Source organism: Triticum dicoccoides, chromosome 4A (genome assembly GCF_002162155.2).
Source record: "Triticum dicoccoides isolate Atlit2015 ecotype Zavitan chromosome 4A, WEW_v2.0, whole genome shotgun sequence".
Classification (NCBI taxonomy): domain Eukaryota; kingdom Viridiplantae; phylum Streptophyta; class Magnoliopsida; order Poales; family Poaceae; genus Triticum; species Triticum dicoccoides.
The window spans coordinates 750440544-750468148 of NC_041386.1; the positions used below are offsets into that span (position 1 = coordinate 750440544).

The 27605-nt window shown below is 43.4% G+C and overlaps 1 protein-coding gene and 1 long non-coding RNA gene across 2 annotated transcripts; one reads left to right on the top strand and one right to left on the bottom strand.

The window, feature by feature from the left end:
* The first annotated feature begins 10312 nt into the window (after nucleotides 1–10312).
* LOC119288452 lies at nucleotides 10313–13420 on the top strand. Its single transcript, XR_005141192.1, has 2 exons — nucleotides 10313–10616; nucleotides 10714–13420. It is a non-coding gene; the product is annotated as an uncharacterized LOC119288452 (long non-coding RNA).
* An 11394-nt stretch (nucleotides 13421–24814) lies between these two features.
* LOC119284464 (cysteine-rich receptor-like protein kinase 41) lies at nucleotides 24815–27234 on the bottom strand. Its single transcript, XM_037563569.1, has 6 exons — nucleotides 27073–27234; nucleotides 26744–26996; nucleotides 26391–26607; nucleotides 26159–26282; nucleotides 25549–25719; nucleotides 24815–24820 (listed from the first exon to the last, which is right to left on the bottom strand). The coding sequence occupies exons 1-6, from the start codon at nucleotides 27232–27234 to the stop codon at nucleotides 24815–24817; spliced, it is 933 nt and encodes a 310-aa protein (XP_037419466.1).
* Nucleotides 27235–27605: the final 371 nt, after the last annotated feature.

Consider the following 27605-nt stretch of genomic DNA (forward strand, 5'->3'; position numbering starts at 1 on the left):
ATTGTGCAACTCCCGGATACCGTAGGAGTGCTTTGGGTGTGCCAAACGTCACAACGTAACTGGGTGGTTATAAAGGTACACTACGGGTATCTCTGAAAGTGTCTGTTGGGTTGGCACGAATCGAGATTGGGATTTTGTCACTCCGTGTAAACGGAGAGGTATCTCTGGGCCCACTCGGTAGGACATCATCATAATGTGCACAATGTGACCAAGGGGTTGATCACGGGATGATGTGTTACGGAACGAGTAAAGAGACTTGCCGGTAACGAGATTGAACAAGTTATCGGTATACCGACGATCGAATCTCGGGCAAGTACCATACCGCTAGACAAAGGGAATTGTATACGGGATTGATTGAGTCCTTGACATCGTGGTTCATCCGATGAGATCATCGTGGAACATGTGGGAGCCAACATGGGTATCCAGATCCCGCTGTTGGTTATTGACCGGAGAACATCTCGGTCATGACTACATGTCTCCCGAACCCGTAGGGTCTACACACTTAAGGTTTGATGACGCTAGGGTTATAAAGGAAGTTTGTATGTGGTTACCGAATGTTGTTCGGAGTCCCGGATGAGATCCCGGACGTCACGAGGAGTTCCAGAATGGTCCGGAGGTAAAGATTTATATATAGAAAGTCCTGTTTCGGCCATCGGGACAAGTTTCGGGGTCATCGGTATTGTACCGGGACCACCGGAAGGGTCCCGGGGGCCCACCGGGTGGGGCCACCTGCCCCGGGGGGCCACATGGGCTGTAGGGGGTGCGCCTTGGCCTACATGGGCCAAGGGCACCAGCCCCTAGAGGCCCATGCGCCAAGATATAGGAAAAAGGGGAGAGTCCTAAAGGGGGAAGGCACCTCCGAGGTGCCTTGGGGAGGATGGACTCCTCCCCCCCTCTTAGCCGCACCCCTTCCTTGGAGGAAGGGGCAAGGCTGCGCCTCCCCCCTCTCCCCTGCCCCTATATATAGTGGAGGGGAGGGAGGGCATCCATACCTGAGCCCTTGGCGCCTCCCTCCCTCCCGTGACACCTCCTCCTCTCCCGTAGGTGCTTGGCGAAGCCCTGCAGGATTGCCACGCTCCTCCATCACCACCACGCCGTTGTGCTGCTGCTGGATGGAGTCTTCCTCAACCTCTCCCTCTCTCCTTGCTGGATCAAGGCGTGGGAGACATCGTCGAGCTGTACGTGTGTTGAACGCGGAGGTGCCGTCCGTTCGGCACTCGGATCATCGGTGATCTGAATCACGACGAGTACGACTCCATCAACCCCGTTCACTTGAACGCTTCCGCTTAGCGATCTACAAGGGTATGTAGATGCACTCTCTTTCTACTCGTTGCTGGTCTCTCCATAGATAGATCTTGGTGATACGTAGGAATTTTTTTGAATTTCTGCTACGTTCTCCATCAGTGGCATCATGAGCTAGGTCTATTGCGTAGATTCTTTGCACGAGTAGAACACAAAGTAGTTGTGGGCGTCGATATTGTTCAATATGCTTGCCGTTACTAGTCTTATCTTGATTAGGCGGCATCGTGGGATGAAGCGGCCCGGACCAACCTTACACGTACGCTTACGTGAGACCGGTTCCACTGACAAACATGCACTAGTTGCATAAGGTGGCTGGCGGGTGTCTGTCTCTCCCACTTTAGTCGGATCGGATTCGATGAAAAGGGTCCTTATGAAGGGTAAATAGCAATTGGCATATCACGTTGTGGTTCATGCGTAGGTAAGAAACGTTCTTGCTAGAAACCCATAGCAGCCACGTAAAACATGCAAACAACAATTAGAGGACGTCTAACTTGTTTTTGCAGGGTATGCTATGTGATGTGATATGGCCAAAAAGGATGTGATGAATGATATATGTGATGTATGAGATTGATCATGTTCTTGTAATAGGAATCACGACTTGCATGTCGATGAGTATGACAACCGGCAGGAGCCATAGGAGTTGTCTTTATTTATTTGTGACCTGCGTGTCAACTTAAACGTCATGTAATTACTTTACTTTATTGCTAACCGTTAGCCATAGTAGTAGAAGTAATAGTTGGCGAGGCAACTTCATGAAGACACGATGATGGAGATCATGATGATGGAGATCATGGTGTCATGCCGGTGACGATGATGATCATGGAGCCCCGAAGATGGAGATCAAAAGGAACAAAGTGATGATGGCCATATCATGTCACTATTTGATTGCATGTGATGTTTATCATGTTTATACATCTTATTTGCTTAGAACGACGGTAGTAAATAAGATGATCCCTTACAGCAATTTCAAGAAGTGTTCTCCCCTAACTGTGCACCGTTGCGACAGTTCGTGTTTCGAAGCACCACGTGATGATCGGGTGTTAGATTCTAACGTTCACATACAACGGGTGTAAGACAGATTTACACACGCGAAACACTTAGGGTTAACTTGACGAGCCTAGCATGTACAGACATGGCCTCGGAACACGGAGACCGAAAGGTCGAACATGAGTCGTATAGAAGATACGATCAACATGAAGATGTTCACCGATGATGACTAGTCCGTCTCACGTGATGATCGGACACGGCCTAGTTTGACTCGGATCATGTAATCACTTAGATGACTAGAGGGATGTCTATCTGAGTGGGAGTTCATAAGATGAACTTAATTATCCTGAACATAGTCAAAAGGTTTTTGCAAATTATGTCGTAGCTCACGCTATAGTTCTACTGTTTAGATATGTTCCTAGAGAAAAATTAGTTGAAAGTTGATAGTAGCAATTATGCGGACTAGGTCCGTAAACTGAGGATTGTCCTCATTGCTTCATAGAAGGCTTATGTCCTTAATGCACCGCTCAGTGTGCTGAACCTCGAACGTTGTCTGTGGTTGTTGCGAACATCTGACATACACGTTTTGATAACTACGTGATAGTTCAGTTAAACGGTTTAGAGTTGAGGCACCAAATACGTTTTTGAAACGTCGCAAAACATATGAGATGTTTTGAGGGCTGAAATTGGGATTTCAGGCTCGTGCCCATGTCAAGAGGTATAAGACCTCCGATGACTTTCTTAACCTGCAAACTAAGGAGAAAAGCTCAATTGTTGAGCTTGTGCTCAGATTGTCTGAGTACAACAATCATTTGAATCGAGTGGGAGTTGATCTTCCAGATAAGACAGTGATGGTTCTCCAAAGTCATTGCCACCAAGCTGTTAGAGCTTCGTGATGAACTATAACATATCAGGGATAGATATGATGATCCTTGAGGTATTCGCGATGTTTGACACCGCGAAAGTAGAAATCAAGAAGGAGCATCAATTGTTGATGGTTGGTGAAACCACTAGTTTCAAGAAGGGCAAGGGCAAGAAGGGATACTTCATGAAACGGCAAATCAGTTGCTGCTCTAGTGAAGAAACCCAAGGTAAAACCCAAACCCGAGACTGAGTGCTTCTGTAATAAGGGGAACAACCACTAGAGCAGAATTACCCTAGATACTTGGTAGATAAGAAGGCTGGCAAGGTCGATAGAAGTATATTGGATATACATTGTGTTAATGTGTACTTTGCTAAGTACTCCTAGTAGCACCAGGGTATTAGATACCGGTTCGGTTGCTAAGTGTTAGTAACTCGAAACAAAAGGCTACGGAATAAACGGAGACTAGCTAAAGGTGAGCTGACGATATGTGTTGGAAGTTTTTCCAAGCTTGATATGATCAAGCATCGCACGCTCCCTCTACCAAAGAGATTGGTGTTAAACCTAAATAATTGTTATTTGGTGTTTGCGTTGAGCATAGACATGATTGGATTACGTCTATCGCAATACGGTTATTCATTTAAGGAGAATAATGGTTACTCTGTTTATTTGAATAATACCTTCAATGGTCTTACACCTAAAATGAATGGTTTATTAAATCTCGATCGTAGTGATCCACATTTTCATGCCAAAAGATATAAGATAGTAATGATAGTACCACTTACTTGTGGCACTGCCATGTAAGTCATAATGGTATAAAACGCATGAAGAAGCTCCATGTTGATGGATCTTTGGACTCACTCGTTTTTGAAAAGTTTGAGACATGCGAACCATGTCTATTGGTGTATATGCATGAAGAAACTCCATGCAGATGGATCATTTGGACTCACTTGATTTTGAATCACTTGATATGCAAATCATACCACATGGGCAAGATGACTGAAAAGCCTCGTTTTTAGTAAGATGGAACAAGATAGCAACTTGTTGGAAGTAACACATTTTGTTGTGTGCAGTCCAATGAGTGCTGAGGCATGCAGTGAATATCATTATGTTCTTACTTCACAGATGATTCGAGTAGATGTTGAGAATATTTACTTGATGAAACACGAGTCTGAATTATTGAAAGGTTCAAGTAATTTTAGTGTGAACTTGAAAGATCGTCGTGACAAGAGGATAAAAGATCTATGATATGATCATAGAGATGAATATCTGAATCACGAGTTTGGCACAGAATTAAGACATTGTGGAAATTGTTTCACAACTGATACAGCCTGGAACACCATAGTGTGATGGTGTGTCCAAACGTCATAGTTGCACCCTATTGGATATGGTGCGTACCATGATGTCTCTTATCGAATTACCACTATCGTTCATGGGTTAGGCATTAGAGACAACCGCACTCACTTTAAAAGGGGCACCACGTAATTCCGATGAGATGACACCATATGAACTATGGTTTAGAGAAACCTAAGCTATCATTTCTTAAAAGTTTGAGGTTGCGACGCTTATGTGAAAAAGTTTCAGGCTGATAAGCTCGAACCCAAAGCGGATAAATGCATCTTCATAGGACACCCAAAACAGTTGGGTATACCTCCTATCTCAGATCCGAAAGCAATAAGGGATTGTTTCTAGAATCGGGTCCTTTCACGAGGAAAAGTTTCTCTCGAAAGAATTGAGTGGGAGGATGGTGGAAACTTGATGAGGTTATTGGACCGTCACTTCAACTAGTGTATAGCAGGGCACAAAGAGTTGTTCCTGTGGCACCTACACCAATTGAAGTGGAAGCTTATGATAGTAATCATGAAACTTCGGATCAAGTCACTACCGTACCTCGTAGGATGACAAGGATGCGTACTACTTCAAGTGGTACGTAATCCTGTCTTGGAAGTCATGTTGCTAGACAACAATGAGCCTACGAGCTATGGAGAAGCGATGGTGGGCCCGGATTCTGATAAATGGCCCGAGGCCATAAAATCCGAGATAGGATCCATGTATGAAAACAAAGTGTAGACTTTGGAAGAACTACTTGATGGTCGTAAGGCTGTTAGGTACATATGGATTTTGAAAGGAAGACGGACAATGATGGTAAGTATCACCATTAAGAAAGCTCGACTTGTCGTTAAGATGTTTCCAACAAGTTCAAGGAGTTGACTACGATGAGACTTTCTCACTCGTAGTGATGCTAAGAGTCTGTTGGAATTGTATTAGCAATTACTGCATTATTTATGAAATCTTGCAGATAGGATGTCAAAACATTGATTCCTCGACGATTCTTGAGAAAAGGTTGTATGTGATACAACCGGAAGGTTTTGTCTATCCTGAAATATGCTAATAAGTATGCAAAGCTCCAGCAATCCTTCTGAGGACTGGAGTGAGCATCTCGGAGTTGGAATGTATGCTTTGATGATGATCAAAGATTTTGGGTGTATACAAAGTTTATGAGAAACTTGTATTTCCAAAGAAGTGAGTGGGAGCACTATAGAATTTCTGATGAGTATATGTTGTTGACATATTAATGATCAGAAATGACGTAGAATTTCTGGAAAGCATATAGGGTTATTTGGAAAGTGTTTTCAATGGAAAACCTGGATTAAGCTACTTGAACATTGAGCATCAAGATCTATAAGGATAGATCAAAACGCTTAATAGTACTTTCAAATGAGCACATGCCTTGACGTGATCTTGAAGGTGTTCAAGATGGATCAGTCAAAGAAGGAGTTCTTGCCTGAGTTGTAAGGTATGAAGTTAAGACTTAAAACTCGACCATGGCAGAATAGAGAGAAAGGACGAAGGTCGTCCCCTATGCTTAAGACATAGGCCCTACAGTATGCTATGCTGTGTACCGCACCTGAAATGTGCCTTGCCATGAGTCAGTCAAGGGGTACAAGAGTGATCCAAGAATGGATCACAAGACAGCGGTCAAAGTTATCCTGAGTAACTAGTGGACTAAGGAATTTTCTCGATTATGGAGGTGGTAAAAGAGTTCGTCGTAAAGGGTTACGTCGATGCAAGCTTAACACCTATCCGGATAGCTCTGAGTAGAGATACCGGATACGTATAATGGAGCAACAATTTAGAATAGCTCCAAGTAGAACAGTTATTTGGAATAGCTCCAAATAGAACGTGGGAGCTACATCTAGGAGATGACATAGAGATTTGTAAAGCACACACGGATCTGAAAGGTTCAGACCCTTGACTATAACCTCTCTCACAAGCATAACATGATCAAACCCAGAACTCAACGAGTGTTAATCACATGGTAAATGTGAACTAGATTATTGACTCTAGTAAACTCTTTGGGTGTTAGTCACATGGGGATGTGACCTTGAGTGTTAATCACATATCGATGTGAACTAGATTATTGACTCTAGTGCAAGTGGGAGACTGTTGGAAATATGCCCTAGAGGCAATAATAAATTGATTATTATTATATTTCCTTGTTCATGATAATCGTTTATTATCCATGCTAGAATTGTATTGATAGGAAACTCAGATACATGTGTGGATACATAGACAACACCATGTCCCTAGTAAGCCTCTAGTTGACTAGCTCGTTAATCAATAGATGGTTACGGTTTCCTGACCATGGACATTGGATGTTGTTGATAACGGGATCACATCATTAGGAGAATGATGTGATGGACAAGACCCAATCCTAAGCCTAGCACAAGATCATGTAGTTCGTATGCTAAAGCTTTTCTAATGTCAAGTATCATTTCCTTAGACCATGAGATTGTGCAACTCCCAGATACCGTAGGAGTGCTTTGGGTGTGCCAAACGTCACACCGTAACTGGGTGGCTATAAAGGTACACTACGGGTATCTCTGAAAATGTCTGTTGGGTTGGCACGAATCGAGATTGGGATTTTGTCACTCCGTGTAAACGGAGAGGTATCTCTGGGCCCACTCGGTAGGACATCATCATAATGTGCACAATGTGACCAAGGGGTTGATCACGGGATGATGTGTTACGGAACGAGTAAAGAGACTTGCCGGTAACGAGATTGAACAAGGTATCGGTATACCGACGATCGAATCTCGGGCAAGTACCATACCGCTAGACAAAGGGAATTGTATACGGGATTGATTGAGTCCTTGACATCGTGGTTCATCCGATGAGATCATCGTGGAACATGTGGGAGCCAACATGGGTATCCAGATCCCGCTGTTGGTTATTGACCGGAGAACATCTCGGTCATGACTACATGTCTCCCGAACCCGTAGGGTCTACACACTTAAGGTTCGATGACGCTAGGGTTATAAAGGAAGTTTGTATGTGGTTACCGAATGTTGTTCGGAGTCCCGGATGAGATCCCGGACGTCATGAGGAGTCCCGGAATGGTCCGGAGGTAAAGATTTATATGTAGGAAGTCCTGTTTCGGCCATCGGGACAAGTTTCGGGGTCATCGGTATTGTACCGGGACCACCGGAAGGGTCCCGGGGGCCCACCGGGTGGGGCCACCTGCCCCGGGGGGCCACATGGGCTGTAGGGTGTGCGCCTTGGCCTACATGGGCCAAGGGCACCAGCCCCTAGAGGCCCATGCGCCAAGATATAGGAAAAAGGGGAGAGTCCTAAAGGGGGAAGGCACCTCCGAGGTGCCTTGGGGAGGATGGACTCCTCCCCCCCTCTTAGCCGCACCCCTTCCTTGGAGGAAGGGGCAAGGCTGCGCCTCCCCCCTCTCCCCTGCCCCTATATATAGTGGAGGGGAGGGAGGGCATCCATACCTGAGCCCTTGGCGCCTCCCTCCCTCCCGTGACACCTCCTCCTCTCCCGTAGTGCTTGGCGAAGCCCTGCAGGATTGCCACGCTCCTCCATCACCACCACGCCGTTGTGCTGCTGCTGGATGGAGTCTTCCTCAACCTCTCCCTCTCTCCTTGCTGGATCAAGGCGTGGGAGACATCGTCGAGCTGTACGTGTGTTGAACGCGGAGGTGCCGTCCGTTCGGCACTCGGATCATCGGTGATCTGAATCACGACGAGTACGACTCCATCAACCCCGTTCACTTGAACGCTTCCGCTTAGCGATCTACAAGGGTATGTAGATGCACTCTCTTTCTACTCGTTGCTGGTCTCTCCATAGATAGATCTTGGTGATACGTAGGAAATTTTTTGAATTTCTGCTACGTTCTCCAACATCTGAGCGCCAGTGCGAGCTGCTGGCGACCTAGGCCTCGGTGCAAGGCGGCGATGGTGCGAGGAGGCGATGTCGGCGGTGGAGCGTAATCCTACCCGCTCGCTCTCATGAGGAGGCGACGGTTTTGGCGGAGCGTAACCTAGGACGAGGGAGTCGATGAGGGTGTTTTTTTTTTGTTGCGTGCATAAAAGGGACGGAAAAAAACCAGTCATAAAAATTCAGACGAAAGTGTGGGATGTAATCCTACCAACTGCTTCTTTATGAGTAGATATAGATGGCCATCCGCGTATATGATATAAAATGCAGTTGATCCATCATTTTGAGAGGTGGCTAGCGTGTGAATCCGTCGGGGCAATAGAAGATGTTTTCTTAAGCTATGTATATAGGAGTATATAGTAAGGTATATAAAACACGGCCGACCGGTGGGTCAGCAACAGGTCCTCTTTTTTTTCTTTTTTCTTTTTTGCCAATGAAGTTTTTTTTTGAGACAAATGAAGTTATTTTCTTAACCTAACTCTAACATCAGGCTTTGCAACGCGGCCCATCAGGTGACTTGAGCGATGCAACATCGAAAGCAGTGTGAACAAAGCGCATCTACGGTCACCTAATTTGACCCCTATAAATCTACGGACGCGACCGTTGAAGGTGATCTCTCGTATGTCATATTCCATAGCAATCCAGCATAGATAACATAGTTCGATACTCCCATACAAAGATGACGCCCGAGTTCATCACTTACAGTACTAAAAATCAATTAAAACCGGTAGGGTGAGGGGATTTCACCACTTCCTCAATGCCGGGCGTTCCCCATGGGGTCTCGACGACTGAACTTGGCGTCGTCAGCTGCTCTGGCGTGTCGTCGTCATCGTCGTCGCTGTCTGAAGCGGAGGAGGAGGACGAGATGATGATGCCCGCCATGCGACGGGCTTCATGGTTCTGCTCCCCCCGGAGCCGTGCGGCTCTCTCCGTCGCTGTTGCCCGCTGCCTCGCAAACCGCTCCGACTCCTCCAGCGCCACGCGGAGCGTCTTGGGAGGGTTTCTAGTGGCGGCGATGGGAACCGGCCATCGTGTCGCCACGGCGGGGCGACACGATCAATTTGATGAGGTAAATCTCACTCCACCAAAACGACTGGAATTCTAGGGGCTCACCTGAATGTGAATCATGATGCATTCAGCAGGATGACCTGGTTGTTTCATATCCTAGGAGTGGTAATCCAAGATGGAGCACCAATAGGTCCTCACCCTCCAGAAGTACAAGGGTCACGAGATAGGGAGTGTGTACATGAATCTGCCAGGCCCGTAAGGGTTCCTTTTTTCTGTTTTTTTTGGAAAAAAATTACCGCTGTTGTTTGAATGACGCGTGTGCATGGTAGTTTTCTAAAATGTGATTGATTATATTTTTTGCTTGGTTGGTCTTTGAAGCACGTTTGATTTTGTTGTCCTATGTGCCCTTGTCTATTCACATGTGCATCGTATTAGAGAGTTTCTTTTTCTTTAATTTGATTGATTGTACGTGTCCGTTCTTGCGCGCCACGCGCCGCTGCATGTCGCCACGTCCACCTCACATGCAGTTGACCAGCAATTCCATCGGTGACACGTTGTCTTCTAGAATTTGCTGGGATTTTGTCTCCTCCAATTTATCTCTCTCGCGTACTTTCCGGTCAAATCGTTTGGCACCGCTCCGCCGCTGTAAGCGCAAATAAAAAGGCCCCTGCATGTGCCCAAATGCCCAGTACTAGCCAGCGGATCGCAAGGGAGCTCCTCCACTCCAGACGCGGCCGCCTCCTTTTTCCACCGGCACCGGGACGGCGTGGCAGCCCCCTTTTTCCTCTGGCACCGGGACGACGCGGCCGCCGCCTATGCTGCTCCATCCCACCGCAACGTCGTCGCTGGCCCTAGCCACGACTTCGTCGACGCAGCGACCGGATCAGCAGATCCAGCCCGTATGGTGCGGCGGCAGCGGCTGAGTCCATGACGGCGACGACGTCCAGCGGTTCCCGCCGGCCCAAGCAGGTCCATCTTCTCCTCCAACCCCTCTCATGGGCTCCTCGCTGTCGCCTCGATGGCTGGGACCCCTCCGCAACCGCCGGCCACCGGCAGCAGCCCCAGGGCCGATGGTGACTCCCAGGCTGCGGCATTGCTCAACACCGGCGACCTCGACGCCTAGCCCCAGCAAGCATCTCTCTCTCTCTCTCCCCCCGTTCTTCTTTTATGCTGTGCCAGTACGTACCACGGTGGCCATCCATTGTCCAGGCCCGTCCATGCATTGCAGGTACTCATACTTCTCTTCTTCCTGAATAGTTGCTCTTCTGGCATCCACTGCTTTTCTTTGATTTAACCCCTATAATTTTTCATCTTCGGTTGTGCAGATTTTTGTGTATGTGACTATAAGGTGTTTGATGAAAAAACAAGCAGGGTAGCAAAAGATTTATTTCTGCTAATGCTCTTTTGTGTAATCAATATTTCTTTTTCTTCTGATGGGTGGTTAGGGGTTTGTTTTGGGATGTTTCATTGAATTTGAAAAGACTTTTCATGCTTACTTGGAGGCACCAAGGTCAACTAATTCTGATCCTAGCATAAGTATACTCAAAGGGAGTATTAATTAGGCACAGTCTGTTTAGAGCATTGCACTGTGTTTTTGCTTTGCTAATACTGATGTGTAAGTCAAGAATGTGCGAGTATATGGACCTTTCTCTTTTGAATAAAGAGATGTGTAAACAACAAACTGATGCATAAACGTACAAATTTTGTTCACTAGATACACTGCATGTTCAACACAGATGATCATCCTTGATATGACAAGGTCAACTATTTTCCTAATAATTAGTGGTTATTTCCTATGAGGGAGCCTTTCTACATCTCACATAGCAGATCTTCTTTGCAACTCTCTTGCTCTCTCATAAGAAGCTATACTTTGCAAGGGCCTCAAAGAAAAAAGTCTGTATTCAACAGACAGTATTGAAGCATCATTTTCGAATATAAATTGGTTTTGTTTATACTCTGGAGATATTATCTCTCTCAACTCTTATCATATGGCAGAGACTGAATGATCCTAACGGCAAGATGTCGACATAGTATCCAGGTCCCAGTATACACACTAAAAAAGAGCAGTTGTTTCCCGCTCATCTTTTCAACAACCGTAACTATTTTCCAACTTTTTGAGTGACATAGAATTCTATGTTCTGTTTGATTCCTTGCAACCAACAAAAAGGAGTGGCTAACACTCTATTGTTTGTTCTATATTTTCATACTTGTTTTTCCTTCGGCTACCTCACAGTAGAAATTGGGGAGAAGTGGGTAGCTAGCTTTTTTCATACTTGCTTTTCCTTCGGCTACCTCACACTAGAAAGGGGGAGAAGTGGGTAGCTAGCTTTTTTCAACTCCAGCAGAATTTATCATTGATCTATGCATGATTAAACACCAATTGCGGCATTCATTGTGTACTACTACAGTCTTATTGTTGAGATGGTTCTCTTACATTGGTTGAACAAGTTGTGTATTATTGAGTAATGCTGAATGGAACTATCTATTTCTTTTGCCGGTGGTGGAGGAATTACTGATCTCAAGTTGCCTGCAAGCTTCATGGACTGCTCTGAGTTGAGTGCCAACTGCTAAGGTACTATCCTAATATATATAAGATTTCCCATCGGAAACTTGAAATCGTAGGGTATACCAAACTGTTGCATTATGGCCATTCGGTTCATTTTGTTTGCATTAATGTATGAAGTCTTTTCTCTCGGTGTTGGAAGACAAACTGAAAAATGTTCCCTCTATTTATAGTTATGTTCACTTTAGATATATGAAATCTTTGATTTATTTTGTCAATTGTGTTCTTCATCAGATGTTGTTCTTAAAAGGTTGCTGATTACACCTAGAAAGATCCTCCTATAAAAGTAGAGTTGCACTCTTTCACGCACATCACCCATGGATCTCAGTGGATCTAGATAGGCAACATTCAGATTGCGAAAAACATAATTTACCTGCTATTCTTTCTGGCCGACAATAATCTTCCCGACGACTAATATATATATGATTCTTGGGCTCATCACAAGATTATAGTGGGCATGTGCATTTTCTGCAAGGGAAGATCATAGAACACATGTAACTTGGTTCTATCTGAAACAAAGAAACTATACACTAGATAAAATGATTAGTCTCGGAAGGGTTAAGCTTATTTTTGGTTAATCTACTGCTTCAAGTTTGCTTCATCAAATGATGCCTTTTTTAGCCATTTTAATATTTTACGTTATGGCATTCCATGATAGTGTGCCCACTTATTCTATAGCCACCCTTTCTGATGACCAAATCAAGATATTACTTTGTTTTTCTTTTTGATACGTGTGTGAATTTTCCCAGCACTAAACAACAATGCCATGAATACAACATAAGATATGACAGTAAGGTTTGCTTACCCTTGGTGATCATCCAAGAGTTGATGTTTTATCTCTGAATTGGGAACAATAGTCCAACTAAATGAATAAGGACACTTATGCATAGGCGGTTCTTATAAACAAACATTATAGTATGATTATTTATTTTGTGCACCTGCAAGATTCTATTACTTGTCCTATAGGATTGATAGGGATAATAATCTTACTCGGATCTGGACTATAACATTTTTGGTTTCAGGTATGTAGAATTATGGCTTTAGGTTGTAACCTGGGTGGTCAGTAGATTAGATTTCGCGGGGCTTTTCAAATCTGTTCAAACATCTCAGTGGATCAGATTTATGTATTTATTGTATCATTGTCCTTTTAAAAGGAAATGTACCATTTTTCGTTTAAGTTTGTTGACCAAGGTTGTCAAAGTAGTAAACTCAGCCACTGTGGCATGATCAACTTTTATGAGCAACTTCTTTATACTGGGAAAATCAAATGTAGGTCCAAGTGGCTTCGCGACAGGGTTTGGAAACACTGCTTGTGGGTGACCATGGGCTGCCCGTAGGAGAGACAAATAAACATAGCATACAGAGAAATAATTGATTCATCACAAGTACATGCGGTCTTTCTTTGGTCATACATGCAGTTTAAGTTTGGTTGGCAGACCATTTTACTCAATTTAATTATCTTATTTTCATTTGAGAACATCTTAATGTTCTCTCTTTGTACTGGTAAAGGAAGGCAAGTGTCGGAATTCTAGTTACATTGATATTTTTGTCGTCAGTACAACATTGCCATGTACTGATATATATGGGATAATAAGCTTCAGTGTATGAAGCTATTGTTAACTTCTGCTCCCATCATGCACGGAGTTATCCTTTGATGTATAGCTGCACTTATTAGCAATGTGTGTCACCTGTTAGCGATGTACACAGTGATTTCTGCAATTCTTACGGGAGAGTCACCTCTGTTTAATGCACCTGTTTCAGTAGAAGCACAAACAACCCTCCATGAAAACTTCTACAATTTTATGTTTACATCACAAATTCACAATACAGACACATGAGTTTTTATAATTAAGTTGGGACATTAGTTTTAGTATAGTTTCTGATTATATCTTCAATGACTTGTTGGACAGACGTACTTTCTAGCATATCAACCTGATACAAACTCTTACATTGATGTAACAACTGTTTCCCTAAGAAGACTCTTATACTGGTTGCAGTTGCCTCTACTAGAGTCGTCCATGGTGTAGTGTAACTAGATCTAATGAATGACTTAGCAGCAAATTAAGTCTTGGGACGACTTACCAAGCATTATACAAAAAACAAGTAGCTTATCAATCCATGTAGCGCGGCGTGCCGCCGCGCACTACCCGCTAGTAGACTAAATGTCAGCAATCCCCCGCAAGATCCTAGAGGCACACAAATTTTGGCTTTGGTTCCAAAACACTGTTTTATATACGGGTACTGCAATGGAGACTGTTAAGTTGAACTTTCACCTAGAACTCTATATCTCTCCCTCATCTATCTCTATTCCTTCTTGTAAACCAACAGGATTCCTAATCCTTCTCTTGTACCACACGGCAAGGTATTCTGCCTTAATAAATAAACAGCAGCGGCTCTCCCCTAGGAGAGTAGGAACACTTCCAGCCATTGTATCTTACATGGTATACAGAGCAAGGTTCTTCCCCAACATCTAGCGACACAAAAAAAACCATCTATTGCCATGGCCTCCACCTCGGGCGTTGCTTCCCTCAACCTGGGAGCACCTCCAACCGAGAAGCTAACACGGGGGAACTACCTCCTTTGGAAGGCCCAAGTGATGCCGGCCCTGCGAGGTGCGTAGGTGACCAGTCTCTTGGATGGCAGCGACGCCGCACCACCAAAGACGGTGGAGATCGCGCAAGCAGACAAGACCACGACAATAGGGCCCAATCCCTTGTATGGTCTGTGGCTAGCAAAGGATCAGCAGGTTCTGAGCTACCTGCTGAACTCGCTATCGCAAGAAATTCTTGCACAGGTCATCGGTAAGGAGAACACCTTCGACCTTTGGACTGCTCTTATGACTCTGTTCGCCTCGCAGTCATAGTCTCGAATAACCAATCTGAGGATCGCCATCGCCAACGCAAAGAAGGGCAACATGTCGAGCAACACCTTCATGGCTAAGATGAAGAGCCTCGGCGATGAACTCGCTGCGGCTGGCCGTCCGGTGAGCAATCCAGAGATGGTCGACTACATCCTTGCCGGGCTCGATTGGGACTATGATCCTATCGTTGCAGCAGTTGGTGCCATCAAGAACTCCATCACCGTTGATGATCTCTTCGCATATATATGTGCTTTTGATCAAAGGATGGAGATGCTGGGCGATGGGCCATCCGGCTTCGGCTCATCTGCTAACGCCGTCTACAGGGGGCATGGTCAGTCTCGTCCCAGAGGCGGTCGCGGGCGAGGGAATAGGGGGCGTGGCCGCGGCAATCGCGCAACTCCCTCTCCTACTCGCGGCTGCGGCTGCGGTGGCTATCTACAACGCCCATGTCCGCAACCACAACAGCAACAGGAACAAGAAGGGGACTATCCCGAATGTCAAATCTGCTACAAATTCCATGTTGGCAGTGCAAGAGCTTGTTGGCATCAATATGATGAGGACCAGGAAGAAAAACAAGGCGGCAAATCTCATCACCAACTCCTATGGGATTGACACAAACTGGTATGCAGACTCAGGCGCCATCGAGCACATCACGAGGGAACTCGACAAGTTGACCATGTGAGAAAGATACCACAGAGGTGACCAAGTGCACACGGCAAGTGAAAAGGGTATGGATATCACTCACATTGGTAACTCAATTGTTAAAACCCCTGAGAAAAATCTGCATCTAAATAATGTCTTACATGTTCCTCATGCATCAAAGAATCTTGTTTCAGTTCATCATTTTACTCTTGACAATAAAGTTCTCATAATATTCTATACTTATTCTTTTGTGGTTAAGGATTTGGCAACGAGGAGAGTAATTCTTAGAGGAAAATGCGAGGGAGGCCTCTATCCACTCATATCATCGATTTCTTCATCATCAAATAAACAAGCATGGAGTGTCACCAAACCATCATCGGACAAGTGGCATCGTCGCTTGGGTCATCCTTTTTCAACTATCGTTCAACATGTTCTTAGTAGAAATAAACTTCCTTACGAGTCTAGTGTTGAGTCAGTTTGTGATGCGTGTCAACAAGCTAAGAGTCATCAATTGCCATATGCTATCTCTACAAGTGTATCCACTGCTCCTTTGCAACTTATTTTTTCAGATGTGTGGGGACCAGCCCCTACATCAGTTGGTAGATTCTCATACTATGTAAGCTTTATTGATGATTATAGTAAGTTTACTTGGATTTATTTGCTAAAGAAAAGATTTGATGTATTCCAAGTCTTTAGTAATTTCTAAAATCTTGTTGAACGCCAACTAAACTCCCAAATCCTTGCTATGCAAACTGATTGGGGTGGTGAGTATGAGAAACTCAATTCCTTTTTTCAAAAAATTGGAATTTCACATCATGTCTCGTGTCCACATGCTCACCAACAAAACAGCTTTGCTGAACGAAAATACCATCATGTTGTTGAAGTAGGACTCACATTGTTAGCTCATGCGTCTATGCCTCTTAAATTACGGGATTAAGCTTTCCTTACTGCCGCCTATCTTATCAATGTTCGTCCTAGCAAAGTCATCAAATTTGAGAATCCTATAACACGTCCCTTTGGTGTCACTCCGGATTACACATCTCTTCGTATTTTTGGTTATGCTTGTTGGTCAAATCTTAGACCCTATAATACACGCAAACTTGCATTTTGTTGAAAAAATGAGTCTTTTTAGGATACAGTCCTATGCACAAATGGGTTAAATGCCTTGATGTCTCCACTGGTAGGGTCTACATCTCTAGAGATGTCATCTTTGATGAATCAATTTTTCCGTTTGAGTCTCTTCATACAAATCTTTTGGGTTTCATCTCCATAACTTATGGAGAGATATAGGGAGCATAAGAAGGACTTGCATATGGTGTTCATTGACTTGGAGAAGGCCTATGATAAGATACCGCGGAATGTCATGTGGTGGGCCTTGGAGAAACACAAAGTCCCAGCAAAGTACATTACCCTCATCAAGGACATGTACAATAATGTTGTGACAAGTGTTCGAACAAGTGATGTCGACACCGATGACTTCCCGATTAAGATAGGACTGCATCAGGGGTCAGCTTTGAGCCCTTATCTTTTTGCATTGGTGATGGATGAGGTCACAAGGGGTATACAAGGAGATATCCCATGGTGTATGCTCTTTGCGGATGATGTGGTGCTAGTTGACGATAGTCGGACGGGGGTAAATAGGAAGTTAGAGTTATGGAGACAAACCTTGGAATCGAAAGGGTTTAGGCTTAGTAGAACTAAAACCGAGTACATGATGTGCGGTTTCAGTACTACTAGCTGTGAGGAGGAGGAGGTTAGCCTTGATGGCCAGGTGGTACCTCGGAAGGACACCTTTCGGTATTTGGGGTCAATGTTGCAGGAGGATGGGGGTATTGATGAAGATGTGAACCATCGAATCAAAACCGGATGAATGAAGTGGCGCCAAGCTTCTGGCATTCTCTGTGACAAGAGAGTGCCACAAAAGCTAAAAGGCAAGTTCTACAGGACGGCGGTTCGACCCGCAATGTTGTATGGCGCGGAGTGTTGGCCGACTAAAAGGCGACATGTTCAACAGTTAGGTGTGGCGGAGATGCGTATGTTGAGATGGATGTGTGGCCACACGAGGAAGGATCGAGTCCGGAATGATGATATACGAGATAGAGTTGGGGTAGCACCAATTGAGGAGAAGCTTGTCCAACATCGTTTGAGATGGTTTGGGCATATTCAGCGCAGGCCTCCAGAAGCTCCAGTGCATAGCGGACGGCTAAAGCGTGCGGAGAATGTCAAGAGAGGGCGGGGTCGACTGATTTTGACATGGGAGGAGTCCGTTAAGAGAGACCTGAAGGATTGGAGTATCGACAAAGAGCTAGCTATGGACAGGGGTGCGTGGAAGCTTGCTATCCATGTGCCAGAGCCATGAGTTGGTTGCGAGATCTTATGGGTTTCACCTCTAGCCTACCCCAACTTGTTTGGGACTAAAGGCTTTGTTGTTGTTGTTGTTGTTGTTGTTGTAGTCTCTTCATACAAATGTCGGAGCTCTCCTTCGTAAAGAAACATTGCTTCTTCCGAATTTTGATCAAGGGGGTGATAACAATTGTGCTAACCAATCTGACAAAAATATCCCTGTCTCTACTTCTACTGCTATGCCTGTGCAGGTACCTGAAGAAAATCTGGCTCAAAATGATCAAATTCATGAAAATCCAGCTCAAAATGTGCCATTATTTCATGTGAACGGAGAAGAAGGGGCCGGCGTGTTGGGGAATGTAGCATGCAATTTCAAAAAAAATCCTATGCTCACGCGAGATCTATCTAGGAGATGAATAGCAACGAGAGAGGGAGAGTGTGTCTACGTACCCTCGTAGACCGAAAGCGGAAGCGTTTTCCAACACAGTTGATGTAGTTGAACTTCTTCTCATCCGACCGATCAAGTACCGAGCGTACGACACCTCCGAGTTTTGCACACGTTCAGCTCGATGACGTCCCTTGAACTCTTGATTCAGCAGAGTGTCGAGGAAGTAGAAGAGTTCCGTCAGCACGACGGCGTGGTGATGGTGATGGTGAAGTTATTCGCGCAGGGCTTCGCCTAAGCACTATGTGAATATGACCGGAGGCGTAAACTATGGAGGGGGGCACCACACACGTCTAGGAATCAATGTTTGGTGTGTGTTAGGAATCATATATATAGGTGGGAGGGAGAGGGAGCAGCCAAGGGGGCGCCCAAGTAAGAGGAATCCTACTTGGGGCCCTAGTCCTATTCGCCCCCCCTCCCCCGCTTACCATAATTACCGGAGGGGGAAGGAAAGGATGAGGGAGGATGGAAGGAAGTGGAAGGCCAGATCCCTCCCCTTCCTTTCTCTTTTCCCCTCTTTCCTTCCCCTCCAGCTTCGGCCTATATGAGGGGCTCAACAGCCCATGCTGGCTGCTGCGTTTCCCCTCTTGGCCATTAGGCCCATATCTTTGCTGGGGTGCCCGAAACCCCTTTTCGGTGACCCAATACGTACCCGGTACCCCCGGAACACTTCCGGTGTCCAAATACTATTGTACAATATATCAATCTTTACCTCTCGATCATTTCGAGACTCCTCTTCATGTCGGTGATCTCATCCGGGACTCCGAACAACATTCGGTAACCAAATCACATAACTCATATAATACAAAATCGTCATCGAAAGTTAAGTGTGCGGACCCTACGGGTTCGAGAACTATGTATACATGACCGAGACACCTCTCTGGTCAACAACCAATAGCGGAATCTGCATGCTCATATTGGCTCCTACATATTCTACAAAGATCTTTATCGGTCGAACCGTTTGATAACATATGTTATTCCCTTTGTCATCGGTATGTTACTTGCCCGAGATTCGATCGTCGGTATCTTCATACCTAGTTCAATCTCGTTACCGGCAAGTCTCTTTACTCGTTCCGTAATGCATCATCCTGCAACTAACTCATTAGTCACTTTGCCTGTAAGGCTTCTTATGATGTGCATTACCTCTCCGATACTCGGAGTGACAAATCTAATCTCGATCTATGCCAACCCATAGTCAGAGGAATATGTATTTGACTTGAAGAAAGCAATAGCAATAAAACTGAACGATCATAATGCTAAGCTAACGAATTGGTCTTGCCCATCACATCATTCTCCTAATGATGTGATCCCATTCATCAAATGACAACACATGTCTATGGTTAGGAAACTTAACCATCTTTGATTAACGAGCTAGTCAAGTAGAGGCATGCTAGGGACATAGTGTTTTGTCTATGTATCCACACATGTATCAAGTTTTCGGTTAATACAATTCTATCATGAATAATAAACATTTATCATGAATAAGGAAGTATAAAATAACAACTTTAATATTGCCTCTAGGGCATATTTCCTCCACGACACAGACCACGAGGAAGATCTGGCGGCGCCTGCCATGCCCGTGCGTCTGCCAGGCTCGGATCGCTCATGCAAATCCTCCTCGGATCACAACCCCGACAGTGCCAATGGTCAGGCGGGTGCCTCGTCTTGGCGCGGGAGTGCGCGGGGCCAGCCGCATGCAGCCCAGGACAGCGACATGCGCCCATGTGTGCATGCAGCCGACAGCAGCAGCATGATCTTTTGAGGACAGGAATATTGTGGCCCAGGATAGCTTCAGCTCTGGATCAGCCACACCGATGACCACAAGATCGTCTGTGTCTACCGAGTCTGCACATTTGGGAGGATCTTCTGGATCATCTGCGAACAGTCAAATTGTGGAGTCTCCTGTGCAATCACAACACTAACCTGCCACTGTTCCAAGGGTATGACCCATCTACAAAAAGGTATTAGGAATCCAAAAGTAAGGACGGATGGCACTATACCATATGGCATGTTGTGTATTTCAGGTGAACCAGCAAAATTGAGCGATGCACTTGGAGATCCTAAGTGGAAAAAGGCTATGGATGAAGAATATGGTGCACTCATAAAGAATAAACACATGGCACTTGGTGCCAAATCAAAGAGGTAAAAATATCATTGATTGCAAATGGGTTTATATGATCAAGAGAAAATCAGATGGCACCATTGATAGGTACAAGGCACATCTAGTTGCAAAAGGATTTAAGCAACGTTAAGGTATTGATTATGAGGACACCTTTAGTCCTGTTGTGAAAGTTGCTACCATAAGACTTGTGATAGCCATTGTTGTTTCAGGGGATGGAGTCTTAGACAGCTAGATGTTCAGAACGCATTTTTACATGGTGTTCTAGAAGAGGAGGTCTATATGAGGCAACCACCAGGGTACGAAAACAAACAAGCACCTCACTATATTTGTTTGCAAACTTTACAAAGCTCTTTATGGTCTGAAATGGTCCCCTAGAGCATGGTTCTAAAGGCTGAGCTCACAATTGAAGCATCTTGGTTTAGTTACCTCCAAGGCTGACACATCTCTCTTCATCTATAACAAAGCAAATATTGTCATGTTTGTGCTCATTTATGTTGATGACATCATAGTTGCAAGTTCCTCACAAGATGCCACTAATGCTCTCTTGCATGATTTAAGTTCTGAATTTGCCTTGAAGGATCTTGGTGATTTACACTTCTTTCTAGGTATTGAAGTTAAGAAGATTCAAGATGGCATAGTGTCAAGTCAGGAAAAATATGCTGCTGAACTTCTAACTCGTATGGGAATGAAAGACTGCAAGCCTTCACCCACGCCATTGTGTTCTTCAGAACAACTTTCGGCGCATGAAGGAGAACCACTTAAAGAAGAGGAGAGCACAAAATATAGAAGTACTGTTGGAGCTCTACAATATTTGACTTTGACACGGCCAAACATATCATTTCCTGTAAACAAGGTTTGTCAATACCTGCATGCTCCTACCTCCACTCATGGGGCAACTGTCAAGAGGATTGTACGATATATTAAGTACATTGTGAGTTTGGGACTTCAGTTCAGACGTTCTAATTCTTCTCTTGTTAGTGCTTTTCTCTGATGCTGACTGGGCATAATGTAGTGATGATAGAAAGTCAACTGGAGGATTTGCAGTATTCCTTTGTTCAAACCTTATTTCTTGGAGTGTTAGAAAGCAAGCTATAGTGTCAAGGTCAAGTATAGAGGCTGAGTAGAAATCACTAGCAAATGCCACTGCTGAGATCATTTGGATGGGATCATTGCTTAATGAGTTGGGAATTAAGCAACGTCGTGTTTCATGTTTGTGGTGTGACAATTTGGGAGCCACCTATCTTTCTGCTAATCTAGTATTTCATGGCAGAACTAAACATATTGAAATTGATATTCATTTTTTACGAGAAAGGGTGGCCGAGAAGAAGTTGGACATAAGGTTCATTCCATCCAAGGATCAAGTAGCAGATGGGTTCACTAAAGCCTTGTGGGTTAAACCCTTTGAAGAGTTCAAGAGAAATCTTAATATAAGATAGATTAGACTAAGGGAGGGTGTTAGATTTGACTAACATACTCTATGTAATCTCAACTATCTCTCTCCCGCATCTATCTCTATTCCTTCTAGTAAACCAACAGGATTCTAATCCTTCTCTTGTACCACGCGGCAAGGTATTCTGCCTCAATAAATAAACAACTGCGGCTCTCCCCCGGAAGAGTAGGAACGCTTCCAGCCATTGTATCTTACAATCTACAGTTACAACAAGCCCACGGAAGACCGGAGTGAGGAATTGCCCTCCACTCTTTAGCCGCACCACTGAGACCAACTCACGCTATCACAATATATATAAAGACTCTATCTAGAAACTACCATTGCACAAAACTATTCTCTCGCTCACTACAAAGTTAAACACGAGCACAATTACATGAATTCTCAAAAACTCAATAAAAACATATCTCAAACGAATCAATAAGGCACATGCATTGCATGACACACGCGGAAGTATAGCGGCGCGAGCCCGCCACATGCAAATGCGGCTGCACAGGGAGGACGCGCTGAGGCTTCATAGCTTAGATTTTGCCTTTACTAGAAGGGTTGGGCGCGCTTTGTTGCGGTATCTGAGTTGTTGGGTTTCTTAAAAAAGTAATCACCTTGTTTCAAAATATAGGGTGTATTACTCTTTTGAAAAGGAAAATCTTTTACATTTGATCAAATTTGTAGAAAAATATATCAAAATCCATAATGTCAAGTCAGTATGTTTAGATTCATCATGAAATAAATTACTATACTTTTTTGTTTAATATTGTGGATGTGGATATATTTGCTTTGAACTTGTTCAAAGATAAAAGAAATTTGACTTTCTAAAAACTAATACGCTTTATATTTTGGAACAGATGAAATATTAAGTTTGGCGGGTGGGGGAGATGATAGAGTGTGTTTTATTTTTATTTATACTATGTTGATTTGGTGGACCTTTCTTGGTGTGATTCTATGTTATCCGTTAATTAACCTATATTTATGTGGGGGAATTTCAATGTCGGTGATTGCACATACTATATTGGTGGTACAATATCACATAGTGGTGTTTCTTTTTTCTAGGCGGTGGAAGGGTGTGTGTGGGAGTGCTATGTTTTATGGACATATTGCTCTTGATTGATTTGAAATTTCATTGGCCCAGTTAAAATCGTAACCGAATCCAAAATTGAATACCTCAATTCAATGAAAGAGCTTCAAAATTAGGAAACATAGTGAATCAAAGAATTGAATGAGAGAGCTTGATAAATTGTTGACCCGATCAAAATCGGATGACCCAATTCTAAATTAAGGACCTCTATTAATTGTGAGACCTTAAAAATTCGGAAGCATAGTGTATAGTATAAAGAATTAAATGAAAGAGATTTGAGAAATTGTTGACCCGGTCAAAATCGGGTGCCCAATTCTAATTAGAGACCTCAATTAAACATAGGCTCTTTAAAACTAGGGAGCTTAGTGCTATAGAGGATGGGATGGTTTGCCCAGTATGAAAGGAGAATAGAGCCAAGTTTTTTAATTTTTTGGACGGCGCCAACTTGGCCGAGTTGGTCCGGGGCACTTCCAACGACTCGCTGGCCATGAACATGTACATGAATGTTGGGTGCTCCGGTCACTGCGGCCTTGTCCGCCGGGTCTAGCCACCCACCTGTATCTTGGTGATGCTCGGAATAAGGAGGTCCTGCGGCGTCGGCGAGATAGTACATGAGCTCGGGGGGGGCAGTACACTTTGTATCGTTTGTCGTCGCTAAGCCCCTCCAGCCCATATGCCGCAGGACCCACTGCCGGCTGCGGCATGACGACCGTCCGGTTCACATGCAGTAGCGCGTCTCTCCACGCGGCGGGTGCTAAGCCAAACACTCCCGCCGCGTGGTGATTGCGTTGCTCTTCTCCTTGGATTCCATCGCCACTGTCCCTGAGGTACAAGAGGCAGCCCGCTTCCGCCGCCTGCCCATAGACAGGTGCGCAGCAACGCGTTAGTCCGCTTATTAAATACCCCCTCTTCTGTCAACTAGTATAGTACTACAAAAGCATGGTTAATAATGCAGTCGACCGTCGGTTATAAGACATTTAAAATAGGAGTAACATATGTAGTAACATCACACATATCTAGATAAAATAGATGATGTGACAAGCAACACATGAAGAGAAAGAAGCATATGTTAACATAGCTAGTTCCTATTAATATGAGTAACATTACACATATCAAGACAAGATTAGTCTATAGCCTAATATGTTGCATGTTACCACACATATGTTACTTCTCGCTATAGAGGTAGTAATATAGACTAGTAATATAAGCATGCTACTAGTCTAAGTTACTCCTCATTGTGGCTAGTCTAAAGATTTACCATGTCATTTAAAGCCAACCTCGTAGTCGTCATGTACAATAATAAGTTTGAAATGTGTACTTGTGGCTAGTCTAACCAATAACCTGCTTCTCTTCTCTTTTCTCCAACTAAACAAAGTATAATGTTTTAGTCCTTATAGACCGCTTATGTCACCTTATTATACTTGCTTTAAGACCCTTTAAATCACCAAAAGGTTCCTACCGTATATAGTACTCCCTCCGTAAATAAATAGTAGTGATCTAAACACTTTTATATTTATTTATGGAGGGAGTATGTTGACAAATAGTACTCACTCCGTTTTAAAATAAGTGTCTCAACTCTATTACAATTTTATACTAAAATTATTGTGAAACGAATGGAGTATTACTTTATTAGAGAAGCATAGTATTGTTTCTCTTCAAACCACCCCTATAAAATCTCATTTTTTCTAGTAGTATTATTTATGGTCCTTATTCATGTGTCTGAAAACGTTATTTTTTTTTTGTTTACTGACTTTGCTGACCACCCGTCACATGGTTTCTGCTAATGGCAGACCAAATCATTTCGAGCTGGAAGGGGCACTCAGTAATTCCTTGATCTCTAGTACTCCCTCCATTCCACAATATAGTGTCTATAGATTTTTCTGGAATTCAAACTTTGCCAACTTTGACCAAGTGTATAGAGAAAACTGTCTACATCTGCAATACCAAACATGTACACGCTGAAAATATAAATCTTGATGTATCCAATGATATGCATTTGTTATTCCATATGTACCTATTTTTTTCTATAAATATGATCAAAGTTTGTAATGTTTGACTTTTGAAAAAATTTATAGGCACTACATTATGGAACAGAGGGAATATGTTTTTCTCGTTGTGGGCTATGCAATATAGTACTCCCTCCGTTCCGAAAGACAAGTCTTTTTAGAGATTTCACTCTAAATTATATACGGATGTATATAGACATATTTTATAGTGTAGATTCACTCATTTTGCTCCATATGTAGTATATTATTAGAATCTCTAAAAAGACTTATATTTAGGAATGGAGGGAGTACAACAGTCAAAATTGCAGATTATGTTGATGCGCAATTTTTTTGTTATTATCTCTTCTCATATAAAACTGATATAATATTCAAAATATTTCTCATATAAGATCTAGTAATATCAATTTGGTGTTGTTTTCTGCTAATTATTTATTAATGGTCAAACTTTTAAAAATATGTTCAAATTGAATACATTTCTAAAGCTACGCATTATGAACCAGAGGTAGTATGTAGAAAAAGTTTCTACCGTCAAGATAGGGATGTGCGACCAAATCCCATACCCTAACAACTCAAATGGTTCCAATGTAAGGATCCGAGTGGTATCTTTAGACTCGGAATTATACGTAAAAATACATTCACTCTCAAATTTTAACATACCTCGATACTCTCCATTTCATGAAGCCTGTCCATTATAACTTGTGCACTACATGGTCTCTTCTTTGGATTGAAGTCAACACACTCTAAAGCTATCTCGTAACATACTCGGATATGCTTGCATAGTGTGTCTCGTTGTGATCTCTCCAATCTATCACTCCAACTTTCAAGTACCTATAAAGTTCCAGCGGTGTGAGTAATGGTCTATGAAATGGATCAGTAACATATATCTACATAGAAAAGTCAAATGTTTATAGTATATACTGACCATATACATTAAAGCATCAAACTAACAAAAGAAAATTCTCTAAGAAGTAAACTATGTCCCTGCAGACTCAGGTCAGATCTATTTGCATGTAAATTGCACTTTCAGAAATGAAGCATCAAACTAAGAGCGAAAGCTCTCTTAAAAACAATCTGCTGTGCTGATTCTTTAGTAGCCAAATTGTGCTTTCCACTACTAGGTGTTCTTCCAAAAATGTAGTATGCAACATAACAAACTAAATGTAATGACAATATGCAAAGTAAAAGTGTAACGACTATTTTAAACTACATCCTTGGCCAAAAAGGAATTCTTTTATCATTGTCAAAAAAAGGTATACATTGTTCTTACTTCCTCCGTAGCTTGATAGCCCTTCTGCCCGGTCAGTATTTCTATGATAATAACACCAAGACTATACAAGTCGGCGCTGGGTGTGATTACACCCCCTTCGCGAAATTCTGGTGCCAAATACCCCCTGAATGAAAATAGAAAAGATCTGACCGGTTAGTGAACAAGGAGAGTTGGATTCAAATCGTAGAGTGCAAAAAAAGACTGAGCTTACAAGAGGAGTTTGCTAGCTTACATTGTTCCTAATATAGTTTTGGTAATATCCCGGCTCTGATTTTCATCAAAGCATCTGGAGAGGCCAAAATCAGTAATTTTCGGTACCATGCTATCATCGAGCAGTATATTGGCAGGTTTCAGATCCAAGTGAATGATACGATTCTCATGAAGGAACTGCAGCCCCTCACATATCCCTTTAATTATTTTATAGCATGTTCGCCACCCACGATATGCATCTATAAAAGGGGATAGGAGAAAACGGGTTTATAAATTGAGATACTTGATTTTTTTAGTTGTTATACAATCATACATTAGAAAATTTCTAGTATGTGGATTAGGTAGAGAGGAAAGTTAGAGGCCACATGGTCTTACCGATGATATACTTATCAAGACTCCCTTTAGGTATATACTCGAAGCAAAGCAACCGTTGGTGGACATCTGCCATGACAAGTTTGCCATTGTATGCTTCCATACTTCCTTGTCTGTCGGCACAATATCCCAGAAATCTAACTACATTTTTGTGCTTTACCCGCATCAGGCATTGAACCTCTCGATGAAATTCTTTGTCATCCATAAAAGCGTTGGACAGCCTCTTCACGGCGACCGCCCAAGCACCAATGGTTCCCTGCTTCCGTAGCATGTGTTAGCATAGCACCGGTTGGAGGTTTTGAATAAATGGTGATTAGGATTGGAATGTATACCTTATAAACCACAGCAAACCCACCTCTTCCAATCTCCCGATCACCAGAGAAATCATCTGTGATGTATTCCAAAAGTGATAATGGCAGGGCCATGGGCTCCGCTGTTTCATCGACTAACATCTGCTCTAGGTCAACTCGCGCATTATTAGCTTTGCGTTCCATTTGGAGTAAGTGTGTAATTAACCTGGAAAACAAGAGCAACCCATTATGTACGTGGCTACTTTTAACGTGGTCCCTCTTACCTCTTTTTTTCATATGAGAGATAAAAAGGCCATGTTACTTAGACCCACTGTTTAATGAAATTAATGGCTCAAATCTATTATATATTCTTACCTTACCCGTTATATGAAAAGGTGAGGTAAGACCGTAAGAGAAGCCATGTTAAAACTGCTTGTACTAACGTATAATCGCTAATTACTGAGGCAGAGTGACAACGATACATACATATATATTTTCTTAAGTCCTGAAAAACAGGACAATGGTAGATCAGGTGCGACCAAATAAAGACGCTACTGTTCTGCATACTTGGACCA